This window comes from Talpa europaea, assembly GCF_964194135.1.
Source record: "Talpa europaea genome assembly, chromosome: 13".
NCBI lineage: Eukaryota > Metazoa > Chordata > Mammalia > Eulipotyphla > Talpidae > Talpa > Talpa europaea.
This window is the reverse complement of record NC_140080.1, coordinates 49715218-49733850: the sequence shown is the minus strand read 5'-3', so window position 1 is coordinate 49733850 and position 18633 is coordinate 49715218. Positions and strand designations below refer to the sequence as shown.

The following is an 18633-nucleotide window of genomic DNA, read 5'->3' as shown; positions in this document are numbered from 1 at the left end:
CATGATTCCCTCTATAATGTCATGTGAGTGATTCAATTTTTTTAGCTGTAAAACTGGGAAGGTTGCAAAATGAAATGCTTTCAGCTATGCAAGCAACATGCCAACCTCATTAGAATCCTCATTTTTCTCTCTGGCCCAGAAAACAAAGATCTGGTCAGCAGGAACAACCTCAGAAGCTATGTGATGTCCTGAATTTCTCCCTTCACAATCAGTGTCCTTTGATTAATGGCACCCTTGACATTAATAGTAAAGCTTCATACTGGATAAGATCCCCAATTTGTGAGTCTGATTCATCCAGTTTCCTATAGTGTGTGAGCTCAAAGGTGCGCCCCCTGCAGGGTAACGGAGTGAAAATTATGTCTGTGTGCTGATGTGCAATGATCTGATGTGCAATGATCTGATGTGCAATGATATGTGTATATACACACACACATATACTTTCAGTGAAAAAAGTTAAAGTGTAGAATAATGTATATAATATGACACTTCATGCAAGAACAGGGCAAGGATACAGATAAACATAACTATTATTTTGCAGATGAAAATAAATGTAAACATCACAAAGCTAAACCAAAAACCAATAAACTATAGAGGTAACTACAGAGAAAGAATGAACAGGTAATGGGAAATGGATGAATGTGACATTTCTCTGGAAAAATATTGTCATGTAGTTTGTTCATGGAGGCATATAAATATAATATATTCAAAAATAAAATCAAAAGAAAAATAAAATTAAAAATATTCAAAGGGAAACAAAGTTATATATAAAATTTAGAATATGACCGCAGGAGGAAAAAAAAGCAACTATAGTTTTTAGTTTTCTGATTGGAAAATAAAAATTAGGATTGAGCTAAAATATTAAAAACTTCAGAAGTCTTATTACTAGTGGTAATATTTGTATTATTGATAGCATTGTTTTGAATATACTATACATGCATTAAAATTGAACAAATAAGTTTTGTTAAGAATCAATATATTTAGTAAAAATGAAAAGAGATATAAATATAATTTCAGAAAAGTTAACTATTCTGCAAAGCTACATTTGAAATAGAAATAATGTAAGAATTCAAGATATATTTTTCTTAATGTAAGTATTTCCTAACTTCATCTAGTGAAACAATTGAGAAGCAATGCCACTGCAAAATTAATGAGCCACCCTAGTATTTAGACTGTGCTTCAAAATAACCACTCTCCAAGGAAAATAGAGCTGTCTCCTCCTCAGATCTGGAATACTGGGTAGATTTGGTACATTAGTTGTACTAGAAACATGGAAGGTGTAACAGACCAGTGGACCTATATCAGAAGGACAAGAAGTCACTTGAAGTTGTTCTCAATGGCTGAAAGGGAACAATTTGAGTTTACATGAAATAGTGGGATTAAACAAGTTAAATGGTACCATAAACATACAAATCTAGAATGAGAGACATCTAGAAACAGATGAACTTGTTTACTTAGAAGTCGAATGATGTGAAGAAAAACAAAATGAAGCTGAGAAGGATTTGGAGGAAATGATCTAAAAGAGGATTAAGAACTTGGAATTGAATGTATAAACTCCAGGAATATGCTGATTCAAACCAGTATCTGCATTTTGAAATAAGCAAGAACTTTGAACACTGGTTAGGTATTAAAGGATACTAAGGACTTATTGTTATTTGTGCTCCATATTACAAGTGGTCCTATGCTTCTGGAAGAAAGCACCCATGTTTTTCAGAGCTGTATACTGACCTAGTAGGGACAAAATGACATGATGTCTGAAATTTTATTTAAATTGTTTCAACAACAAAAATTGAAAAAGTTAAGTATGGCAAGTCTTTTCAAAGCTGGGAAATGGGTATATGATGTCAAATTTCCCTGTTGGTTGGCTTGATATTTTTCATATTTTGAAAGAAGAATTGAGAAAAATTTCTCTGGGAAAGGTTTTCACATGAAATAAAAAGTATGTGATTTTCTATTCTTTGAAGTTGGTGGTTAGAATCTGCCCACTCACACCAACCAACTTTCCCCAATAGCTTTAAATACTAAATATGAGAACTTAGTGTGAGAGCAACAGTGATGGTGCTCATTGCATGTAAATATATGTAGAGAAAGAAATAAGTCTCCGAATCAATTTTAACAAGATATATGAATTGCTATCACAGTCTGGTAGTATGTTGCTCTCTTTTGCTATTGGAAAAACAATGCATTTGTAAGTTTTTAATTACTATTGTGCTTTAATAATATTTTTATTATAATATAATTTATAATATTTTATTATAATATATTTTTATGATTTTATTATAATATATTATAATATAATGTTATAATATACTTTTTATTATAATATAATATATTATAATATAATTATAATATAATTATAATATAATTTTATTGTAATATTGTGTTACATTTTTGCTCCTCCATATGTGCACATGTTCCATTCACCCTCCACTAAACTGCCCTTATGTCAATGCCCTTTTAAAATATTTTATTATTTCTTTTATAGGCTGTAAGCAATCTGTTACTTTCATCAAAACACATGAAAACACATTTTCAATATGGTGAAGCTAGTCAAAATCTACTTTTAAGTTAAAAAAAGTTAAAATTATTTTATTTAAATAGCTGTGTTGATATTGCACGTTCAATAAAAGATGCTAAATACCGAGGGGTGAATCTGTCTGATATACTGTTAACAATTCCAAAGGCAGGTTGTTTAGTCATTTTATTGACCCTACATCCACTTTTTCTGACATTATAATGAGTCAATTATATTTTCTTTTTAAGAGATGTTGATGTGGAAATGCATTTAGCTAACAATAACACAATCTCATTTTTTTTTGTTTTTTTTTTACTTGGAGCTTAGATATAAAAAATAATCAGGAAGATAGTCAATTTCTCTGAATTTAGAGAACTGAATATTACTATGAGGTAATGTAGCCAGGGAACAGTCAAATTTACTTCTCTTAGTTATCTATACAACTTTGTAAAGTACCATTTCACTATTTAAGAAGAATTTTAAAATATTGCTTCCTTCCATCCTTATTTCCACTCTGTGAAAGCAAGAATTTTATAAAGCAAATGTCTACTTTATAAAGAAATTGGAATTCAGAAGAAAAAATGATATCTTCAGGTCATGCAATTATTGAAGTGGTGGTGGTTATAAGACTATTGATTTTTGATCAATAAATTGCTTGGAATAAAATAAGATAGTAGTGGCTAAAAACAGAGACATGCTTACCTTTCAAAGCCAATCTGCCGAAATGTCTTTTCCCATGTTGAGCCTGTAACAAAAGGAAGGAACATAATTAGTGTACATTAAGTATCCAAAGAGTTTTGTCCTGATTGTGCATATCCTATCACATATTAGGTTTTACATTTAAGTGGGGTAACTTTGTTTTCTCTAAAATGTGTCATTGCAATCCCCATTCCAAAAGACCTGTCCAAGAATGAGTCACGTAAGGATTTAAGGGCATAGCCCCTGCCCTGACCTATCACCCATCCCCTCAAGCCTTACAATATGACAAAGTTCTACCATGCTTTCCTCTGGTAATGTAGTAAGCCACTAAAGCAATCTCTGAAAGTTTAAATGTGTCCAATTCAAAGTAATACAGACAAAAACCTCCTGTCAAAATAAGGAAAAAATATATGATAGGTTGTTGTAGTTAAAATGCAACTTTTAATTTTATATAGCATATGGAAAGCTACAAGACTAAAATTTTAACTCAGTATACACTGTGCCTTTTTCTAAGCAATGCTGAAGCACAAGATTACCATTCCCTTATTTTCAAGCTAAGCATTTGAATCAGAAGTCTCCTGAATGCAAAAGTGCTATGTCAAGTGACATGGTTTGAAGAATCATCTATGCAAATTCACAAAAAATGTCGGATATAAAAACAAGTTTCAGAATTTTTTCGTGTAATGGCTATTTCCTACATTCTAGGCATAATAATTTTCTAAGTGTTGGATAAGATCAAACCCCATTTTAATAAAATTTCTGCTTTGGCATAAGTTAAGTGTTTGTACTGACACATAGTTTCATATTTTTCTGATGTTCAGTAAGTGGCAAAATTAATTTGATTTCAATAACTATTGAAGGTAAACATTCACCTAGCCAAAAATCATATTTTGTATTGTGAACTAGTTGCCTGATAATCAGAACATATATTTACAACTTTTGTGTACAATTTCATTCTGCAAACAGGAAATGGTAGATTAGCACTGGTCTCCAGAGCAGCTAGAAACAATCCTGCTTATTTTCTGAAAGTCACCATAAATGAGGATTTGATGTTTCTCTCTTGAGAACCCTGCTTCTAATGGTTTATCTTAAGGTGGTCACTCTGTCTCTCAGAGTTAAATAGACTTTCAGACTTATAATGAGTCAATTACATTTTCTTTTGAAGAGATGTTGGTTTCAGGATGCTTTTAGCCAAAAGTAACACTATCTCAGGTTTGTTAGTTTTTTTTTTTTTTTAACCTGGAGCCTAGATCTAGCAAATAATTTGACATATAGTAAATTTCCCTGTATTAAAACTAGAAAACTGTATATTTTGTCAATTTTTCTTTTGCCATTGGAAAAACAATGCATTTTTAATTTTTCCATTATAAGACAGAAAATAAATAAGGGCCAAAAAATTAGATTACATGGGATTAATAGATAGACAAGCATTACCCTGATAGTAACACTACACAAAGATACCTTTAAAAAAAGGAAAATTACAGACCAATTTCCCTGATGAACATAGATATTAAAATCTTATGGAACCAAATTCAAAAAATATATTAAAAGGATCATAGACAATCACCAAGTGGGATTTATTGAAGGGATGCACAGATTGTTCAACATCTGAAAATCAGGACCAAATTTGGGATATGAATTATACACACATTTGCGCACACAAATTTTAAACAGATTCAGGTTTATTTCCTTGGATGAAATCACTCTTATGCAAGTCATAAACTTTACTGAGTAGGTATAAAAGGCAAGGAATTTAGTTAAGCAGCCGAGGAATTAATGCCTCATTGTCCCAGGCCCAGGGGAAAGGGTCCCATATGATGTCATATTTGTTGTGAATCATGTGCAAAACTTTTAAGATTCTCTATCTCAGGAATTCTTTGAAGACAATTACTATGTCTCCAGGATCCTAGGGATTAGGACATGAGCAAAAACACACAACCTGAATCAGAAACCACATTGTTTCTGGATAGCTGGCAACAGCTCTGCCCAAAACAAGAAGTGGGTGAGATTAAGAGGCATCTACTGGAATGAACCAGACAGTGTGAGCACAGCTCATGTGGAAAAGATAGTGGGGGGTGGGAGGAAGGTGGTATGGGTAGATGATACTTTTGACTTCCTTGCTTCCAGTGAGAAACAAAACACCTTTCAAATTTTGTACATTTCCATTTCCCCCTCAGATCTTCTCAGTATATTTCTAGTTTGATATTTATATATATATATATTCAAAAAATATTATTCTTTTTTTTTTAAAGAGGCATGTATTTTTATTTATTTATTTATCTGTTTGCTTGTTTGTACATGCACTGGGTACAGTCAGAAGCGCGGGAGGGTGAGAGAATTCACCAGAGCCAGAGCGGGGAGCAGAGCAGGCAGAAGGACCGAAGCACACTGCTGAGGGGAGCAGCGGGCGGCAGGAGAGGTCTGCGCGCCATGTGGGACCCTCCTCCGGTGGCCGGGGAGCAGCCGGGGATCGAACTGGCGTCGCAGAGGCTGCGGGCAGATTCGCAACCCAGCACTCAACCGCTACGCCACCGGGGTGGCCCCCCAAAATATTATTCTTTATAGATTGAACTTATTATCAAGGCAAAATAAAAATAAATAACTGCCATACTGCACTGACAAACTTTGAGACATGGGAATTTATTAAGAAATAAACCCGTCTTCTTAATTCTGAGAAAAGTAGAGATATTCAAACAGACAGAACAAGTTATAAGCTTCCAGTACTCCTTAGAATAAACATGATTAGGGTTCCCAACCAAGCACAACAGAGATGTTGGAGCAACAAGTTCCATCTAGTCTCTAGAAGTCAATTTAATTAATAACCTAAGCATCATGGGCCTTCCCTGGTGGTGCAGCGATTAAGCGCTGGGCTGTGAAACTGCCCGCAGCCTCTGCAGTGCTGGTTCGATCCCTGGCCGCCGGCGAGGGTCCCACATGGCGTGACAGACCTCTCCTGCCATGCCTGCTGCTCCCCTCAGCAGTGTATTTTGTCAGTCTGCCTGTTCTGTTCCCTGCTCTGGTTCTGGTGGATTCTCTCACCCTCCCGTGCTTCTGACTGTACCCAGTGCCAGTGCTTGTATAAATGAATAAATAAATCTTAAAAAAAAAAACAAACTTAAGCATCTTACATAACACAAGCATTCATCATTATTTGCTATTGATACTCTACTAATCATCATAATAATTATTAAAAGAAAAGAGACAATAGGTCCAAAATGGAGTCACTTTTTCTAAGTTCCAAGACCTAAACCAAGACTTAAGACTGAATTCTAATTTCAATTTCAGCCTCTCCCAGGAATGGGCTCTTAAACCAGTGAACCAGGAATTATTTGTTCGGCGCTAGTGAGATCATCCCTCTGAGAGACCCCTGCTGCCTGCTAAAGGACGGGCAACTTGCCATGACCAATTGCTTTTTACTAGTGTATCTTCCTTGTCCCTCTCCCATAGGCCTATAAAAATCTTTCATTTTCTAAAGTTCTTCAGGGTTCCTTTCTGCTTACTAGATTAGATGCTGCTGGATTCATGAAACATTGAACAGTGTCAAAATATCTTTAAAATCTACCCGGTTGAAAAATTTTTTTAACATATGCTAGGCATCGGGACTGAATATATTAAATATGGTTTCTGCCCTCAACCACCACACACCCTTAGAGGTTTGGGTTTTTTATGTCTTTTGTGAGCACTTAGCCTCGATGAAACAAAAAAAAAAATACACAATAAATGGAACAGACATATCCAGATCCTTTGGCACCAAGAATATTTTTGCCAGTCCATTATTCAGTTGCTGGGGAATTCTTTTAAAACCATTAACCATGTTTTACATGGTAAGCTAATATTATTCTCCTTTGCCAGAACAGTCCAACATAGAGAGAGAAGTAAAAAAAGCAAAAGTAGCTGGCAGATTTACTTGATTCAACACTTTGAAAGTGAAATTTATAATATGAAGGACTCTAAAGCCTGTCGTATTCTTCAGAAAAAAGCAAACAACATTAACAACAAACAACACATACAGCACAGCGAAATGGATACGGTTTTGAAGAGGTGGTTTTCCTTTCTAATGTTAAATGAAGTAGTTACAAATAATGAATTATGTATTATCACTTTTAAAAATTATCCTTTATAGCACTAATCCCAAGAACAGAGTGAAAAATCTGAAGCATGAAGCATGGTTTAAACCTCCCAGATGTTCCATGAAATGGTATTATTATTATTATATCCCCTTTGCAGGTAAGAAAGCTGAGAATTAGAGATTAGGGAACTCCAGAACCAATGTCCTTAACTTCTTTACTTATGCTTTTATATATGTTGGGACTGTATTCTTGTCTTTCCTTCCACTGCTCTCCTTTTTTATTCTTCTTAATATATTCCTCTAGCCCTGATTGGGCTATACTATAAAATTTTAAAAATACATATTCCTTAAGGTTCTGTGTGTCTAATTTTTAATTTTAGAAGGGTGGGGGATTCCTACAGTAGACTATTTCTCACCAAACCACTTTTCACTTCATCTGTTATCTTATCGCCTACAAGTTTCTCTATATTAATTTTGTTTGACACTCAGTGCACTCAGCAGGAGTTTGTGCTCTACAAATAAATGTAGACAGAGGCCATACCTCAATATATAACTTTTAAATAGTGAAGCAGACTTTTTTTTTTATTTCTACTATTTTTTTTCTGTAGTAGTAGTTAAAAACCACAGGGCTCTGCTACTTGATATCACACATCTAAGTTCTAATTATAGCTCTGCCTACAATCAATCACCTGCATTCCATTTAACAAATTACTCTTGGGTCTTTCTTCTCCCTTAATATAATGAATAAATTTTCAAAAGGTCCCTTTCATTTGTAACATTATCTTTTTCTAGACATTATTGGAAAATCAAAAACGCTGTATGTTGCAAATTGTTTACTCATGTTATTGTATTGCCTTATTATTTTTATCAATCATTCTCTCAAACAATTTGTTGTTTAATGTCTAATAGAAAAACAAGTGGGGCCTCCTTGGTGGCACAAGAGGTTAAGCACCACACTACGAAGCAATCTGCAGCCTCTGCAGCATGATTTCGATCCACAGCCAGCCAGGGAGCAACCCCTCAGCAGTGTATTTCAGTCAGTCTGCCTGTTCTGTACCCCATTCTGTCTCTGGTGTATCCTCTAAGCCCCTACATTTCTGACCTATATGCCAGCTCTTGTATGCATAAATAAATAAATATTTAAAAAAAAGAGAAAAATGAAAAACAAGTAACTTGGATTTCCCCATAGTTTTACATGCTGTGGTAAAACTGGTGGTCAAAGAAGACATTGGACAGTTTTTGACCAAGAATTCTCAGACATTGAGAGCTATCTGAATTTGAATCTGCACTTCTGCCTCTTTCAAAACAATTAGCTATTTACAGAAGTGGTAGATTTTGCCAACATATTCCTATAAATATGCAAGTATTTTCATATAGCACAGGAAATTAAACATGTGTATTGGTACATAAATTTATGATAAAATGCCCAAACATTATGACATTATATCATTTAAGAGCTTTCTGGTGGAGACTTCATCTATTTTGTTTTTTTAATAAATTTTATTTTTATATTTCCCATACAATTGCAACCCCCTTATTTTGACCCCAATCCCTCCCCTCCCCATCCCCCACCCCCTATAGAGTGTCTCTGGTTCATAGTTGTTTGTTGATTTTGATATTTTCTTTCTTAAAGTTATTCTTTTTCCTGGTCCCTTATTTAAGTTTTCTAGATTCCTGCTATGAGTGAGACCATCCGGTATTTTTCTTTTTCTTTCTGGTTTATTTTGCTGAGCATGATCCCTTCCAGCTCCATCCACGTTGCTGCAAATTGCATGTGTTTATCTTTTTTGAATGCTGAGTAATATTCCATGGTGTATATGGACCACATCTTCTTGATCCAGTCATCTATTTTTGGGCATTTGGGTTGTTTCCAAAGCTTAGCTATTGTAAACAGTGCTGCTATAAACATAGGGGTGCAGGTGTTCTTTGGAATTGATGTTTTTGTGTCTTTTGGGTAAAATACCTAGGAGTGGAATTGCTGGATCATATGGAAGCTCTATGTTTAGTAGGTCAAGAAATCTCCACACAGCTCTCCATAGTGGTTGGACCAGTTTGCACTCCCACCAACAGTGCAGTAGAGTTCCTTTTTCTCCACAACCTCGCCAACATGTGTTGTTGCTAGCTTTTTTAATATGTGCCATTCTCACTGGTGTAAGATGGTATCTCATGGTAGTTTTGATTTGCATTTCCCTGATGACAAGTGATGTTGAACATTTTTTCATATGCCTGTTGGCCATTTGCATTTCCTCTTCAGAGAACTTTCTTTTTAGCTCTTCTGCCCATTTTTTGACAGGATTATTTTCTTTGTTGTTGTTGAGTCTCATCAGCTATATTGTTTTTAACTCTTGAAAGGAAAAGGCTTTTCATATCTAATCAGCGTTGTGATTTCACCACACACTAAATGTTAAACACAATGTGAAATTTTAAGAGAAAAATAGATTCTTCTCAATTGACATGTAGTGACATTTTACATGCAAGTATCAAGATGTTCTTATGTTGTCTAGTAAACCACAGATATGTCTGTTCTACTGAATGATATCTACCCAAGCAATCTAATTTTCCAAGTCAATGCACATTTTAACATTTGGGATAAATTGCAAGATCTGAAAAAATATCTAAGTCCTAATTACCAGATGAGAATTGTCATGGCTATTAGAATAAACATTCTTTACTATTCCTTTATTAATAAATGTTATGTTAAACAACCTATATATTTATAAGAATATATATAATATAAGATTTATTTATTTTTATACAAGACCTGGGGTACAGGTAGGAGGCGTGGGAGGTTGAGAGAATTCACCAGAGACAGAGCGGGGAGCAGAACAGACAGACGGATCAAAGATACTTCTGAGGCGAGCAGTGGGCAATGCAGGAGAGGTCTGCAGCACCATGTGGGAATCTCCCTGGCCGGCCGGGAATCGAACCTGCGCTGCAGAGGCTGTGGACAGTTTCACAGCGCTGCGCTAAACCTGCCGCACCACTGCGGAGGCCCAAGAATATATTTTTTTCACCCCATCTGATATTTTCATTTTGTAATGTCGATCATACTATACTCTTCTGGTCATTAATATTTAGATGAACACCATTCGATGTCTATGATTAATGTCAATCCAGTGCATTTTTTTTAACAGATAGTGATTGATTTTTTTTAAAGATTTATTAATTAATTAATTTATTTATTTTATACAAGAACTGGGGTACACACCAGATGCACAGCAGGGTGAGAGGATTCACCAGAGCCAGAGCAGGGAACAGAACAGGCAGACTGACAAAATACACTGCTGAGGGGAGCAGTGGCCATGGCAGGAGAGGTCTGTCGCACCATGTGGGACTTTCGCCGGTGATTGGGGATCAAACTGGCCCTGCAGAGGCTGCAGACAGCTTCACAGCATGATGCTCAACTGCCTGTGCCACCAGGGGAGGCCCCCATTGCATATTTAAGTTATCATCTAATTTAGCCTTTGTTAGTACTTCTCATAATAAATCTTAACCTTCTATCATTTAAGGGTCATCATTAAAGATAAGGATTAGACTTCATCAGTGTTATTAACAATATGGAAGACTATATACACTATGTTGAACAGATCTTTTTAAAGTGTATAGTTTCATGTTTTTCCATATATGTCAAATTACATAGAACATTGCAAAAGATATACCATCCTTAAGTTTTATATGAACATTCCCATACTCTAAGGAAAAGACTGTCACATCCACACTTATATGTATAGAGGTCATCCTATTTTGATACTTGCTTAAATCACTTAATAATATATAATTTAAACTCTTTGCATATGGATAAAAATCTCCATGTAATCACATTAATGCCTATCTAGTATGCTATAATTTAACAAATTCAAGTCCTATTGCAATTTATGTTATATATATATAACCTATATGTATATAATATCTAGCTACCTACCTACCTACCTACATAATAATGTGTTGAATACATCTTAAATCATATCTTTTAAAATTAGTTCAATATTTAGTATAAATTCTTAAATTATTTTTTTAAACTCTATTTTTTTATAGATTTATTTATTTATTTATTTATTTATTTATTTATTTATGTATGTATGTATGTATGTATTTATTTATTCTGACTGGGTCCAGTCAGAAGCACAGGAAGGTGAGAGAATCCACCAGAGCCAGAGCGGGGAGCAGAACAGGCAGACTGATGAAGTACACTGCTGAGAGGAGCAGCGGGCTGGGCAGGAGATGTCTGCGTGCCACGTGGGACCCTCGCCCGGAGGCAGGGTATCGAACCAGCATTGCAGAGGCTGCGGGCAGCTTCGCAGCCCAGCGCTCAACTGCTGCGCCACCAGGGAAGGCCAATTCTTAAATTCTTAAAGGCAGAATTACTAACATGATATATACATTTGGATATTTTCTATTAATGTTATTAAAAATTTATTCCAAAATTTTAGTCAAATACATGTTTTTTAGTTTTGAGCCCTTTAGATTTTTTACAAAATATTTTATTTTAATTAATAATGAAATTAAACAAATTTTCCTAGGTTTATATGCAACTTCAACATTTTTTTTAAAGATTTATTTTTTATTTATTTATACATGCACTGGGGTACAGCCAGAAGTGCAGGAGGGTGAGAGAATTCACCAGAGCCAGAGCGCGGAACAGAACAGGCAGATGGACAAAGTACACTGCTGAGGGGAGCAGCGGGCGGCAGGAGAGGTCTGTGCGCCAACTTCAACATTTTTTGATGGATTTGTCTGTTCATTGCCATTTTGTCTAGTAGAATATTGTCTTTTTTCCTATTGATTTGTGAGAAGGATATATGTTGGTAGCAAACAGATTTATCTTTTAGGCTCAAAATTTCAATAGCTAATTATTTTATTTTCCTGAACAGAACTCATAAAAGTTTACATATTATTAGTCAATTTTTGATTTTTCGCTTTTAGTTTCTCAATTCACACATTTGTTGCCCAAGTAAGTTGGGAACAAACATTACAATCGTTTCTTTAATCCTCATTTATCTTTTTAAAATCCAATTATCTCAGCTGTAGGAGGTTTTGAGGACTCTAATGCATGTTTTACACTGCTGTGTTGAGTGGACTAATCAATCTGCAACAAGACTCATTAACAGTTTTCACTCTTTGCATAGACTAAGAGTAGTTTATTTACAAATATTCAACAATTCAACATTCACAAATATGCAAAATCTCATTTATGGATGGGAGAATGTTGCAACATATTAAAATAATTTCTTTTGAAAAATTACTCTCAAATGAAAAATAAATCCTAAGTAATTAATTTCTGTATCAAATGGTGGTTTTAAAAAAACAATCTTTAATTATAAAATTTCTGGCTTAAGATTCACTCAGATTTGCAGTCTGTGATGCCTCTACCAATTTCCCATTAAAATTTCTGACATAGTGGAAAGGAGAAACATACACATATACATTCAGAGTAAATCTGTTTTCAAAAATTTTTGTGGAACTTTCACTAACAGATCAATTGAATTGATATGTGAAACTCAACTGGTAGTGCTAATGCACATGATTTTCCATGGAAATCAAATAAACCAGCTGTCCTTAAAGAAGATAAAGGTACATTTCATTATTTTCTCACAACAGTCCCCCTAGTACTGAAACACAAGTCCATGCTAACCTGAAAATGAGCAGGTACACTGCATAGGTGCCTCTTTCTGAGGAAGTGAAACTTATGTTCTTATGATTACCATCATCTTCAAGCATATCTTTCCCTTTCTTCCCTCCTTTCAGAATCTCTCTACATCCAGTACAACTTTCAGAAACAAATGTGCATAAGAGTTTGTATGCATGATTTTATGTTTGCTACATGTGTGCATATTTATGTTTTTACCTGCATGTGTTGTTGTGTGTATGGACACCTACATATATATATATATATATATTTGTTTGTGTGTATATATTTGTGTATGTGTATATGTGTCTGTGCATGCATGTGCGTGTGTGTGTGTGCATGTGTGCTTATGTGTGTGTGTGTGTGATGTGATGTGATGGGCAATAGAAAAAGGAATCTTGTTGGCCCACTGTCTTTTGGGACACAGTACTTGTCAGTGAAAGTTATAGGAATATTAAGGATTGAAAATCTCCGGTCACTACATACCCTGAACACTGAATATAGACTTAATATGAAATAATTTAAAAATGTTTACATGTAATATTTACTTTTTTTAAGATTTATTTTTATTTATGCATACAAGAACTGGGGTGTAGGCCAGAGGTATGGGGAGGTAAGAGTATTCACCAGAGACAGAGTGGGGAGCAGAACAGGCAGATTTATTAAAATTTACTGCTCAGGGGAGTAGTGAGCAAGGCAGGAGAGGTCTGTCTCACCATGTGGATTAGTGGATTAGCTCACTGGCTGGGGATTGAATTCATGCTGCAGTAGCTGCCAGTAGGTTGATAGCACTGACTTTTAACACCTGCACCATCAGGGAGGCCCTATACATAATATTTAAAAATAATGTTACAGCATGTGGTATTAAATTATATTTTTTGATAAAAAATGATGAGCTCACTGACACTGAAACCTTTTACATGACTTAATCAAAATTATAGCTAACATGATATCACAGCTCATTCAAACTCAGAGTTCTATATCTCCAAATTATTTTTGCTGCTTCTTCAGCAGGAGTTATCAGAGACATATGATGGTCAACAATATAATCTAGGAATCTTTTAGATTATTTAGAAGACAATTAATTTATTCTTCATCATGAAGCATAAATCTTTATTGTAGGAGGTTATCCAGAATTAATATGAAACCTATTAAGAAATAAATCTCTGATATTCATTTGTTTATTTGTTTTCAGTCTCTTTCTCATAAAAGCTGGCTACAGAAAATATTTCCAGTAACTGTAATTTCAATTATTTTGAAATCAGATGAATGGGAGTTTCCTGCAAAGCCTCATAAACAGTACATTTGTCCAGAAATCTACTTAATCTTGACTTCAGATATATCAAATGTGATTCTTCTAACACATATCAGTTCGTTTGAAATTCTAAGACACTGAAATAAGGTCTCACTCAGCTCATTCTTATATGAATTTCATGATATGACTTGAAATAAAAAAATAAAGATATAAAGGTCCATAGAAGAATTATTTACTAAGTGGAAAAATCACAAGAAAATTCCAGTTGTTAAAATACATTCTGCCACCCACCTCTGGAGGGGGTGGGCTTTGGGGTATATGGGTGGACAACAATGTCCTGACAGTTAATGGACAGGCCATTAGAGGAAATTCCTAAACTAAAACTGGAGACCAAGATAAAGAATCTCCCTAATGAATCCATCAGGAGCCTAACAATACTGATCCTCAAATGTCACAACTTTTTTACACGTGAATGTTAAATCCATGGGTACTTATTTTCTAGATCATAAATATGAAGATCTACATTTCAGTGTTGATGGTCTTTTCTTAAACGACCTTTTTATTTCATATACAGAAATTAGACTACACAAATGATGGTATTTTCTCTTTCTGAGGGCCAGTTTTTTCTCTAAACCAAAAGTGAATGATGAAATTTCAGCAGAGCAGATGGTAACGACTAATCTCTTTCAGCAAAATAACTTTAGCTTTAACTCTCTAGTATTTGGCATGGTTAGATGTGATGTTGGGAGAGTCACTTTATTTCTATGGGTTAGTAAATGCATCTGTAAATGGGGATCAACAGGCACCTTCATACAAATACAATGAGGATGTCTGTTGGTGTCTGGTACAAAGTAGCAGGTGGTTGATAACCAGTAACCACTGCTAATAAAAGATTCTCAAGAAGGTTTTCAGTGAACAATGCTACAATGTATGCAATACCTGGAATCCTGAGAACATTGTACAGAAAAACCACAGTCAAATGTCCTCTTCATCCTTTATCCCTAAACACACACACACACACACACTTCAGCAAAGCTATGCACTCAAATGTATAGAAATAAGCTTGAGTATCACTTCTCTTTTTAATTTATCACACTTATGTTTTTGGTATGCTTGAGTGAATCCATACTATATAATATTTTTACTTTTAGTGTGTATTTGCCAAACTGTCTTAAAATTATTGGGGGGGGGCATAGAATACATATTTATATCAAATCCAAGAAGAACTCCTTTCACTTAAACTTGTCCTTCATAAGGAGCTTACCAACCTCATATAAGAATTTAAATTGGTGTTTATTAGGCTGTTCTCTACCCATGAGAATATGAATCACAAGTTTGGGATCCTGGCATTTCTTCATATGAAAAAGAGAAGAGATCACAGCCTGCCAGTGCAGGTATATGCCAAGCATACAAAAGGAGTGTTGAATGATGAAATGCAAAGTTGACCAGTAAATTGACTTAACAAACAACTGTAGTTTTCTCTAATAAAATTTCACTTTTCTTTTGAGAGATGGAAGAAGAAAGTAGAAAGTTTTTAAAAGTTTTCTTATTTGCCAATATTTATAGAATATTGGCAAGTATCTCAGTGGAGGATGTTTAGTTTCATAGGATGAAGATTTTCACTTTTATGTTCCTCTGGGCAGTGTTAATGGCACTGCAGTTCCTTTGTATGGTCTGTGGCTGTCATTACATTAACAAATTCTCCACTGCCTGAAATATGTGCCAACAGTGATGTTCACTTGTAAAAATTAAATAAAGAAACCCTGGCAGATACTTTGATCACTGGAAATTTTATGAAAAAGAAAAATTCATGAAGCATATTGAGTTTAAACTTGCAATAGCAGCTTAGTTCTTGCTTTCCCTGACTATGGGCCAAATGTGGAACTCAGACAAAAGACTGAAAAACATATTTGTAAATAGAGGGCCAGATGGTTTGTATTTAATTTTAGTTAAAAATGATAAAATATTATACTTTTATGCATCACAAAATATTAAATGTGTATTAAAAATCGCTTATCATTTGCCATACATTTAAAATTTTAGATTAAAAGTAAGTAAAATTCCAATAAAAATTGATTTAAAGGTTACTTAACTCCTTACAACACTACATAAGCTAAGTGATTAATTCCACAATGATTTTATTTATCTTTGCTCTTAAATGTCAGATATTATATCTGGGTTAATAATGTGGAAATAAAATGGATTCATGATTTAATGATATCCATTAAGCAGTTAAAATTAAGATGTACATTCAATTTATTCAAGAAATATTTATCAAGTCTTAATATATACTAGACATTGGGAATGTAGCAGCGAATGTGGGTGAAAAGTAATAAAACTAATCAGGACACACACACACACACCCCATGGAGAACATAAAGATGAGAGTGGGTTAAGGAGATAAAACTTAAAATGAAGGATTTATGATTTATACAAAAAGTGAAATTTGTTATGCTTTCCAGGTTTAATTTTTTGTTTGTTTGTTTGATTGTTTTTGGTGCTACATTCAAGGTAGGTGATGAATTGAGACCCGGGATTTTACTTTGGCATTTTCCACTCATTCTAAATCAGTCATACTCTTAACTGACTGCCACTGCTTAGAGATTTTTTTTTCAGGTATTAAGAAGTGCATCCCAATTTCCCCTCTCTGCTGCAGTTTGCATTATAGGGTAGACAACTACAAAGGCAAAGGTACAAAGAATTAGTGTCTTCCAAAGTCAGGCTGAGTTAGGACACAGACAGTCAGGGTTTTGACCTAGGGGCATTTTCTGGCTGACCACTGCAGGGGAACAGAGGAGGCTGCTGGTATCTCTCAGGACCTTTCTCCTACACCACATTCATTAGCATCACAACCACAGCTTGGAGTCACCCATGGACAGGTATTTAAGACATGGAAATCACAAACACTACAAACCAAGTAGTTCTCCTTGAATATCTGGTTACTAAAAATGTCCCAGTGCACTGCTGAGAGGGTCATATTTTGAACTGTCAGAAATGTGAGCAACAGGAAAGGCTCAGTCAACTCTACCAGGCAGAGGAAACAGGCTGAAAGAGGAGGCTATGCTAGATCTAATAAATCAACTATAGAGAAGAGCAGTTACAATGAACCCTAATAATTAAAAGCCTCAATAAATGAACACCTATTTTCTGCTAAGTTAGGCATTTCCTTCCAAGTGCTCTGCCTTTAGGAAAAAAAATTAATAATTGAAATAAAACAAACTGAAAGCAAGATTTAATAAAAAAGATGATTTCCCAGCAAATATTTGCATCTTTAGCCAATACCCCCCATTTTCTTGATAGTACCAAGTTGCAAAGATACGGGCCCATTAAGATACCAGCCATGAAGACCCTGTCATAGCAAAATAGCAAGGACATCTTACAAAGATGAGCATCAGCAAGGGTCCACACAGCCAGGTGTCAGTTGACTAGAAAACACAAACAGATTACCCTAATGAACTAATCCTCATTTTTCCTAAGGTTTTATTTGAATCAACTAAGTAATGATGCAATTTAAAGTCTTCAGAGCCCGTCTCCTCAAAATATGCCTCTTTGGCATGTGGACTGTTTGCATTGAAGACTATTGGGATCCAGTTGATTCAGGAATACTTTCTCTACCTTTTCCTTTAACAAAATAAATAAAGTTGGATAGAGAGCTGGTTCCTCTAAGTGAGCTATCACCAGAATTAATTTCCAATTTTTTTTTTCTAAAAAAGCTAACTGTGGTAGACAGCAGAGAAATTAGTGAGGTCTGTTTTCAAAGTTCTGTGGCTCATTTATTCTTTTGTATGGCCCAGCAAACATTTGTTTTCCAAGCATTACTCTTATGATCTTCTTATGAACTGCCTTCCTTCCCTTTGAAGTCCCTAACCCCTGCCCCCTTCTCCTTGGTCTAGGGCACACATATATACCTCATTTTGCCTTAACATTGTTGGGTATCTTGTGTCATTGTGCACCCGCTGTACATACATAAGTAAAATTCTTTTCTCTTGGTGATCTGTCTTATGTCACTTTAATTATTAGTCCAGCCAAATAGCCTACAAAGGAAGAAGGAAAATTTTTCCTCCTCAACACAGTCTGACAGCTAAACACACACCTCATGTTGCATGGCCTTCATCCAATCTGCTTCTGTGAGAGAAAAAATAAAAATGTTTTCCTCATTGCTATTTTTGCTGTGCAGCCATGGGGAGCAAGGGGCTGCACGCGGCTGTCACCGGGTCACACACGGTAGGAAGAGGCAAGCCGCACACTTCCTGTGTCCTTCATCTGCATCCTCCCTTCTCTCTAGGGACCTGCAGCCATTTTCCCAAGTATTGTTATGTGACTTGTCTTTCAGCTCAGAGGTCAGGATTCTCTTTTCTTTACTATTTTTGATGAAGACCCCTCTTTAAAGACTAGTTTTTGCTCCCCATCACCCCCCCCCAAAAAAAAAGCATCCACGGGGACTCTGCTTTCCATGCAGAAACTTGAAACCA

General features: G+C 35.1%; 1 protein-coding gene across 4 annotated transcripts in view; it reads right to left on the bottom strand.

Annotated features, from left to right (window-relative positions):
• PIEZO2 (piezo type mechanosensitive ion channel component 2) overlaps positions 1 to 18633 on the bottom strand; it is a gene marked incomplete at both ends in the record, with an annotated part of 483404 nt that overhangs the window by 244069 nt on the left and 220702 nt on the right. For all 4 annotated transcript variants that reach the window (XM_084251721.1, XM_084251720.1, XM_084251722.1 and 1 more), the window contains one exon: positions 3215 to 3257. In XM_084251721.1, the coding sequence (XP_084107847.1) occupies positions 3215 to 3257 (43 nt within the window). The remainder of the gene's footprint in view (positions 1 to 3214; positions 3258 to 18633) is intronic.